Source organism: Lagopus leucura, unplaced genomic scaffold (assembly GCF_019238085.1).
Source record: "Lagopus leucura isolate 7727_CA_CO unplaced genomic scaffold, USGS_WTPT01 Super-Scaffold_100016, whole genome shotgun sequence".
NCBI lineage: Eukaryota > Metazoa > Chordata > Aves > Galliformes > Phasianidae > Lagopus > Lagopus leucura.
This window is the reverse complement of record NW_024962270.1, coordinates 14390079-14399476: the sequence shown is the minus strand read 5'-3', so window position 1 is coordinate 14399476 and position 9398 is coordinate 14390079. Positions and strand designations below refer to the sequence as shown.

The 9398-nt window shown below is 50.0% G+C and overlaps 1 protein-coding gene across 1 annotated transcript; it reads right to left on the bottom strand.

The window, feature by feature from the left end:
• Window positions 1-621: 621 nt before the first annotated feature.
• On the bottom strand, window positions 622-9029 carry NKRF (NFKB repressing factor). The gene is made up of 3 exons (XM_042876815.1): window positions 8809-9029; window positions 5991-6112; window positions 622-3489 (listed from the first exon to the last, which is right to left on the bottom strand). Exons 1-3 carry the CDS (start codon window positions 9000-9002, stop codon window positions 1502-1504), a joined length of 2304 nt encoding a protein of 767 aa, XP_042732749.1. The 5' UTR covers window positions 9003-9029; the 3' UTR covers window positions 622-1501.
• Between the last annotated feature and the right edge of the window lie 369 nt (window positions 9030-9398).

The following is a 9398-nucleotide window of genomic DNA, read 5'->3' as shown; positions in this document are numbered from 1 at the left end:
GAAGTCCTCCAGGAGAACCTCCTTTTTTTGGCTGAAAGTTTCTCCAAATGCACACCTCTAGGATCTTCTGCTCCATCAGCGAGGCTCAGTCACCCAGTATTAAAAAGAACAGTGTAAAAGAAATGAAAACACAACATAAAGAAATGAAGAGATAATATGGGAAGCAGATGAACAAAAGCAATAGCTGAGGCATAAGCCAACAGGAGAATGGGAAATAATTATCCCAGTAGGAGTGCTTTCACCAGCTGTCCTCGCACAGAGAATCAGCAGGCCCCACTAGTGACAGAAGAACAGCATCTCTGGACAGATCTCCCACTCAGCTCTTCCAAGGTCTCTGCCTGACCTCCCTGCTTTCCAGGCATGATGTGGGCGCTCCCCCAAGGCTCGCACAGCTCCATTTCATGGCCCTGCTGGAGGCACGGCCCACGCAGCAGCACAGCCTGCTTCCCAGGCAGGAGCAGCAGAGCAGCACTCCGGACTCCAGGAGCAATTCAACAAGATGCCACACTTGACAGCACTTCAGAGCAATGCAACCATTTGCTTGCGAGTTGCCCTTGACATAGCACAAGCAGAGGTACATTAACAGAGCAGAGAAATAATTAGGTACAGATTTAATTTTGCTTGGGTTAAAGAGTGTATATTCAAAGTAAAAAAATAAGTTATGTAACATTCCCCACAAGCTACACTAGCATCTCTGACACGTGGGCTCCGTGGTTACCTCCAGTTTTTGTATCTCACACTCCTCTGTGGTATTTACATACATCAGGCAGTGCTCCAAGGTTAACATCCACTGGAATTATCTAAGTCCTGTACACTGGTGAGTAAGGTGCATTCAGTGACTGTCAGTATGGGGGGCTCAAGGTAAAAGCCTACGAATAAAGCCGTACTGTTACAGTGGGTAAGGACATTTCTCCACATACGTACACAGCACAGACATCTTGCTCCATACACCTTTCTTAAGAATAAATGCAGTTTTCACACGTTTCTTTTCACACAAAAGCTGACAAACTTGTTTGTTGGTTTTTTTTTTCCAGAAATAAAGCTGTATTTTTATTTATTGTCATCAATACCAACTTTACATACAGATTTATTCCTCCAAACTGCATTTCCTTTGCTTTTTATCCTTTTTAAAACAAGGCATTTTTTCCTTTCTTGGTCAAAAAGGTTATGAAGAGTAAGGGAAGTATAATTTTAAATGGTGTCCAATTCTTTCTGGTTGGACATGTGTTTTTGCTATTACAAAACTATTAAAATGTGAAGGAACAAGTAATATCAAAGACATACAGTAACAGCACTACTGATGGCTGTTGGGTTGTGCTAATGTGCTCAAATAGAACTTGGCCAGTCCTAATTGTCCAGCAACATTTTAGAAATCATATGAGCAAAGTAAAAGATTTTAACGTTAACGTATCACGCAACAAGAAATGCAGCATCTTTTTCTTCAACCAGGTATCTAGAAATGTCTTTTGTAATTTTCACCAGTAAAATCGGGCAGTGAACCTCAATTTGCTTGAGGCATGATAAGCTCATAATGCCCAACGTGGCCTTCTTGCTTCAGCTGGTCCAACAGATCCTCCTTGCGCCGCTTTCTGCTTACCACCAAGTACCTGTCATGGCCCTGGCCATGAGATTTACTTTTGAGACCATATTTTTGGGCGATCTGATGTATCTGCTTCCGTTCATCATTGGTCAGTTCTGTAGAGAATGTCAAGTCGACGTGGCTGTCTGAGTGGGCATAGTTTCGAATGATCTGCTCAATGTCTCTTTTAGCGATTTTATTTACCCTCTCCACATCCAGCCCCAGCCCTTCCCTTTTAAACTGCTCCTTCACTGAAATAGGTTCTCTAATTCCTTCGCCATCCTTCCCGAGGCCACCACCCTTCCAGCCCATCTTTCTTAAGATTTGATTCCCAATGTTGTCTTCTTTGATTTTCTGTTTCAAAGCATCCTCTGCCGATCGCCCCCGGATCTCATTTCTGGAGATGACGTCTTCGATGGTGCCTTTTTTCAGATTGTTAACAACAGTTGGCTGAGTCTTTTTGAGGATTTTCACAGCTTCCTCTGCTGCCTCATGCTTGACAGATTTCTTCACTCCGACTGCTTCTGCGATGAATTCATTTTCGAGCAGCACCTTGCACTTCCATCGCATGCCCGTCATCCTTTCGAAGACGTACTCGACCGTCATCTTGTTGAACTGAGCCGTGTCGTTCAGCGTGCACACTGGGTTATCGGAGTTCTCATAAACCACGAGGTCCTTCAGGTCCTTCTTCCTCCCAGAGCCTTGCGATGAGCGGCCCACTTTCTGAACCTGGGTCATTTTGATGGCTGTTAGATTCGACTGCGTCTTCTGCAAAATCTTCAGCGCTTCATCAGCTGCAGCATGCTTGCTGGTCTTCTTAGTGCCGTATCCCTCAGCTAAGCAGTGATCTTGTAGAAACACTCGGCAACGCCACATGCGGTTGGGCATGTAGTCATATTTATATTCAACACACATTTTGTTGTACGAGGCAGAATTGTTAAGTATTCCTATTGCGTCGCTGGCATTCTCAGTGAGGACAAAGCTAGTCCAGTGCTTGCTGGTGTTAGGGGAAGCTTTGGCGGGTTCAGCACCAGGCTGTGCTGGGACGCAGTCCCTGTTGGCTACTACAAACTCCTCGTGAGGTTTGAGAGCAGGAGGGAAATCTGGGCTACTCACACCTGCCTGGCACACCACCAGGTCTTCGTGATAGGTGTGCCTGAACTTCCGCTGCACAACCCGAACTTCTACAGACTTCTGCAGCAACTTGACTGCCAGTTCTGTGGCTCGATCCCTGGATCCATTTTTGCTGCCGGCGTAACCAGTGGTCAAGTAGACATTCTGACATCGTACTTCACAAGCAAAGCCATCTGTCAGGAGCTTCTTACTCTTTGGGAGGTCGGCGGGGGCAATTTCTTTCAGAGGAACATAAATATATTCAGGATTTGTCTTGCATGCCTGAATTGAACGTGTCAAGAGATACGTATAGTTAATTTTATCGGTCCCAATGTTTGTGTCTGGGTTAGCAAGATTTTTCCAAACAGCTGCTGACAGTTTCTCAATAAAACTCTGCTTCAGCACTATAGCAGATGGAGGGAAAGTCTCTGATACAGACTGGACAGTTGAGGGAGGAACAGAAACCTGCAATGTGCCACTTGTGGCAACGTCTGTACTGTTCACAGCCTTATTGGGAGTCGCTGCGTGGCTCGCAAAGCCAAACCCAGCTGAGCTGGAGATGTGGGGATCCACTCGCTGGGCATTCTCAAAATGAGAATCTATACAGTTTTCAGCTGGCCGTGTCACACCGTCTGAATTTGCTTCTTGGTGCATTTCCTGTGTTTGGCTGTCCAGAGAATCTTCCTTCTTGCCATCCTTCTCAGCACTGGCTACGAAGTGGATGGGTTCAAAACGTGGCCGCACACGGAACCTAGGGAACTTCTGGGGAGGCTCAGGAACCTCTTTCCGCTCTGGACCTAAAGGGTGGAAGAAAATTACAAGATCACCAATAAATACATGCAGTGACAGAGAGAAATGCTTTCAGAGTCATCTCCAGAAAGAGCATGCAGAATTCGTGCACAGAATTACCTCTGAGACGCAAACCAAAACGGTTCCTTCTGAATGTCTGCACTTGATCAGAACAGAGCGTTTGTCCTTATGCAGGTCGCTTTGTGCTACCTGCAGCTTCTCATCTAGCATTCAAAAATCACTACATTTCAGTTACAAGGATTTTAGGTCTGACTCGCTCACTCTGCCCCACTGCACTGCCCACTGAACCCATCCACTCATTTCTGAAGTGAGTCCACACTAAGGGCAGACCCCATATATTAACCAGAAGAAATGCAAATGGGGAACAATATCCTGATATACAGAGCTCCTGCAGAAAATGACAAAGAGCTGATAAGCAAAGATGCTACGTCTAAAAGATAGCTACACAAGATCTCTACTGTGAAGACTTCTGCCACCTCAGGAGCAGAACATCCATAAGTCTGTGCGTTCCAATGAGATGCATCCCAGAGTCCTGAGGGAACTGACTGACATAGTTGCCAAGTTGCTTTCGATGGTATCTGAGAAGACGTGTCATCAGCTGAAGTCCCTGGTGACTGAAAAGGCAGCACAGCACCCACTTTTAAGAAGGGCAGAAAAGATAATCAAGGGAGCAACGACCTGTCAGCCTCACCTCTGTGTTAGGGAAGATCCTGAAACTCCTGGTAACTATGTTAAGGCATGTGGAAGAGAGGGAGATGATCAGAGGAGGGCCACAGAAACGATCCAAGGGATGGAACAGCTCCCTAGGAGGACAGGCTGAGAGCTGGGGCTGAGCAGCATGGAGAAGGGAAGGCTGAGGGGAGAGCTGAGAGTGGCCTGCCAGTATCTAGAGGGGCTGAAAGAAGAAGGGGACAGACTCTTGAGTAGTCAGTTGTAAAAGTACAAGGGAAAATGGCTTCGAACTAAAACAGGGGAGATTTAGATTGGATGTAGGAAGAAGTTGGGTTTTTTTAAGAGTGGTGAGGCACTGGCAAAGGCTGCCCAGAGATGTGGTAGATGCCCCATGCTTGGAAACATTCAAGATGAGGCTGGACTGGGCTCTGAGCAACCTGATCTAGCTGCAGATGTCCCTGTTCACTGCAGAGGAGTTGGACTAAATGAGCTCTAAGGGTCCCTTTCAAATCAAACAATTCTAAGATTCAGAGATTTTAAGACTGTACGGTGTAGCCCCCTCTGCACTGAAGTGGCACACGCATGCAACTCCACCAGAGGAGCAAAGGGCCACCTCAGCACCTTGGAATGAACCTGACCCAATGCCAACGCGTGCAGCTGTAATACAGGTCTGGTAACATCTGTCCAGTCATCACACTATCAGCATATTTATCATGAACTAGTTCACTGCAGTTGAAAAGAGTCCTTCCTACGCAGACACTCAAATCACGTGGCAAAGCTCTTATGAGCATTAAATCCTTCAGTCGTCACTGTTTCGATGAATTATGGCAAAGTTTACATTTCTTGCTCAATGTGGTATTTTGATGACTGCACTGCAGCAACACCTAAAGGCTCTTCCCAGCACAAGAGCTCTTTGTTGTGTGTGGCACACAACAGGAAGGAACCCTTCCCACAGAGCTGCTGCCTAAAAGAAATACACAGCAGGGATAAAGCAGATTTTCCTTCGTTTTGCAGATGGGGCAGAGAAGCCCAGAAAGATGACTGGATTATCAAAGAAAGAGAAGAAACTCTGGCAGAGCTAGGGATTGCATCCAGGTCCAGGGAGGAGTCCTGTACGTCCGAGCACCTGCATTTTAAAAAGCCACACTATTAACCAACACTGCCCCACAGAGCAGAGGCCTGCTGCTACATCCACAACCCACCCGAGGCACAAGTGGCTCCCTGTGCCCTCCCTCCTGAGAAGAGCTCTGACAACTGGAGTGGAGTAGAGCCAGAGGAGGAAGCTGCCACACAGCCAGCCCACTTTGCCCACTGCATTTCCTCTTCTGGAACAGCTGCAGCTGAACCCCTATCCCTGAGAACAAGGGCTCTGCTGAGCTACGTGCGACTCCTCCAGGCCAAGTAGGAAATAAAAGGAAAACACCCAACATCCATGCTCCAGGCAGGTCCTATCTGAAAACCAGTACAATAACTGCTTCTCAGGTCAGAACATCACTTCACTACATCAAAGAAGGACAGACAGACAGTGATATTTAATGATGCAGGTCCAATTCCTTAACATTGTAATTAGCAAAAATCTATTACATAGCAATTTCAAACAACAACTATAGTTTACTTAAGCAAAAAAAGAACTTTGCCTGAATTACATATGTCTGATGACATGGTACAGGAAGAGAAGAGTTGCAGTCCTGCAGTGCTCACTGTGGCCGCTGCTCCCCAGCCTGCCACGTTACCCTGCAATTGCCAGGCTCCCCGCAGCCCAGCCTGCACCCAGCAGCAGGGCCAGACCCCCATGACACACAACCAATGCACTCACTGTCAGGTGGGGACCGCTGTCTCTTCAGCTTCTTGCTGGGGACCAGTTCAAACGTCTGCATCTCCCCGATGTCGATGCCCTCTGCCATCTTGAGAACCTTTTCCATGACCTGCGAGCCATACCTGTGTGGATCCAAAAACAAACCTTGTCAGGAGTGCTCCCACAAGGGGCACCTGGCCCCACCACCAACCCCCCCACACCTGTTCCAAGCCTAAATCACTCCTACAGTCTCTGTGTCAGCTAGGATTCCAGTACCTCAGGGCCTGCCCCAGGCAGACAACTCAGCCTCGCACAAAGCACAGAATAAAACCAGGTCATTTATGTTTGAGATGCAGAACGTGGTCCAAGAGAAGAGCAAGAGAGCAGGCACAGGCACACGTCACCAGCAGTGAAGTCACGGACACCAGATGACAAGGACGCTCTCTGCCTTTATTGACTGCTCTCTAAAAAAAGCCACACTCCTTTTTAGCTTGGTAGTTGTGCATGAGGGTTTTAAATCCCTGAGCCATGGAGAAGGTGAGGTGGCTGCAAGCATGTGGGCAGGACCCCATCCGACTTGGCTGTACAGCCCTGACCATCTAAGCTTTCCATTGCTCCTGGGACCTGACACGTTTTCAAATCATTTGCAAGTCCAAAGCTGAATGATAAAAAGGCAACTTTTTCTTAAAAAGGCAAGGAAAACTTAGAAATACAGCACAGAACTATATTCTGACAGCTCTGCACTGTGATTCAGAAAGGAGAAAAGGCAATCTTGCACCTGTGCAGTGAAGTGCTCATCTTCAAGACAGCAGCCAGTGAAACAGTAACCTAAATTAGCTTTTAAACACTCCTGTTCCAAAGGCTCTGTTAATCTGTTCACTGTTCACTCGGGAAATGGCCTTCCTGCTCCCGGGAACCAGGCAGAAACGAGACCCACGTGCAATCCTGAGAGATCTGCACACACAGCAACAGTGTTTGCTTCACCCACTGACACCCAGCTCTGTGCCACTCCCCTGAGTGCGGGAAGAAGTGCTGGGACAGATGGGAAGAGCGGTGCAGTGGTGACAGCCCTCACCTACAGCAGGGATGGGAGCCCGGCTGGCTGTCCGCATCTTGCAGAGGGAAAAGCACGTTGCCTCTGACAGCGGCATCAAATGTGCTGCCCTATTCTAGCAGGCTTCCAAACAGCATTTTGGGAATGTCACTCCTCACAACAGATGGTCTCGTTTGGGGTATGGCCTGGAGGAAGGCCAACCTGTCCTGCTATCAGCTTGTCTAACCTGGTCTCTGAAACTTCACCTCGTGGAGGCTGCTTGTGAAGGCAGAGGACCCCACATCTCCACTCGTTACAACTGAAGTTTGTTACCTCTTCTGATTCCAGCAGCTGTGGAGCAGGCTGTACTATTTCCTCCTCATTTTACAGCTACCTTTAACATATCTGGAACACACATCTTCCCTCAGCAACATCTGAACTAATTACACCCTGCTATTTAACTCCTTCCTCACATGTCATGTTCTCTAAGCCTCTGGATGTTCTGCAGGCAATCTTCCAAATCAACACTCTGGTGGGTTTCATCAAAGGAACTTTTAGGGCTACAAATATGGTGAAGGGTATAGAGAGGAAGATGAAGAGCAGCTGAGTCATACATCCCTTCCCAGGGAAGCCTCTCTGTGTGAAGCTCCCCACTGCTCTCCAGCACCGTGCTCATGCTGGAGCACAACACAAGCTTTGGGGAAATAGCCTCACCAATATGAGCCCTGCACATCACGCCTCAATCTGCTGCTTGTGTCTTCTGTCAGAGGTGCTGCTGAAAATGTTCATCAGGGAAACTACAGGCACTTACAGGCACAACTCACATCACTTTTAGGATTGGAGATATTGCCACACAGCTCTTGTGATCAACATCTTATATCCATACTACAACATTGCAATTCCCAAAAGCACCATCACCTCTATTGAGATAGCATAAAAGCTTATACACGGTCCAGAGAAACTAGAACAACAGCCTTGATTTTAAAACACTAATCCACGCTTTAGAATTCCAAGTTACTTTAAAACGAAGCTCAATTTTGATGCTCACGGAGCAGAACAGTTCAGTACTTGGATCCGAAAGAAAGAGGAAAAGACGCAAGCCTACACCTGAAGAAGCTGACTTGGATCTATACAGATAATGCAGGATATTCCCTTAAGACTTTGGGACAGCAATGCCAACAAAAGCAAAGCCACGTGCCACTCAGGGTTTACAAGTCCCTTTTGGCCGCAGCACAGATTACTGCAGTTAGTTATTTGGCAGCCGCTCTTGCCTTTAGAGCATCACGTCCCATTGAAAAAACGTCCGAGCACCAGGCAGATCAGTTAGGGTGTGCCCGAGGCTCCTCCCCGCCCTACAAGTCCCAGTGCTGGCAGCAGCGATCAGACGGAGGTTGGAAAACTTTTCCATTCACCGGGCCGTTCTCGAAGAGAACACAAACTCCGAGTTCTGAATGGAGCGCAAAGGCTGATTTACGCTTAAAGGGACACTTCCTGCACAGCTAACTCACAGAACGCGATACCGCGTGCTTTAAAAGCTCTCGGGAGAAGAGCATCAAGAACCGCTCCCAAAGCGCACGCTCGCCTTGCAGCACCTCGCTCTCCCTCCTGCTGCCCCGGCACGCCGCCCTTCAGCAGGGATCCCACCCGAGGATCGCACCCCCATGCAGACCCCCCCCCCCCCCCCCCTCCCAGAGCTCCCCAAGCCCTCGAGGTCCCCCTCCCACTCCAGCTCCCCACGGCCTCACCTCGGGCGGCCCCCTCCCTCGGCTCCTCACCCCTCAGCTCAGCAACGCCCCACTCACTCACCTGCAGCCCAGGAAAACGTGGTTGCTCCACAGGACGGACAGCGCCAGCAGCCGGTCGATGGCGGCGCCGGGATAACTGTGCAGGTGGCGGAGGATGAAGCGGCGGCGCGCAGCCCAGTGCCGCTCGCTCTCGCTGTACTGCCGCCACCGCTCCAGCACTGCTTCGGGCACCGCCTCCGCCGGCGGCGGAGACATCGTTCAGCAGACACGGCGGCCCCGCCCCGCCGAGGAGGGAACGCAACCGCCGGGCACGGGGCCGGGCGGCGGCAAAGGCGGCCCGGGTCCGGAGGTGAGCAGGCCCCACGTGCGGCCCGGGCCGCGCCTCGCTGCCGGACGCCGGGGAGCGCCGCCCGGCCCGGCCCGGCCCGGCCTGCTCCGGCCCGGCCCGGCCCCGCCGGCCCCACTCCCCACGGCCCGGCCCCGCGGGAGCACGCTTCCTCCCCCCGCCTCCTTTCTCCACACCGAACCCGGCCCCGCTCTCGCGGAGCGCACCGGCGGCCTCTGTGTCACGTGGCCGCGCGAAACATCGCGAGACGGCACGAGAGCGTAGAGCCCTCCCCACGGCGGAAGGGCGCCGCCCGGCGGCGGGAA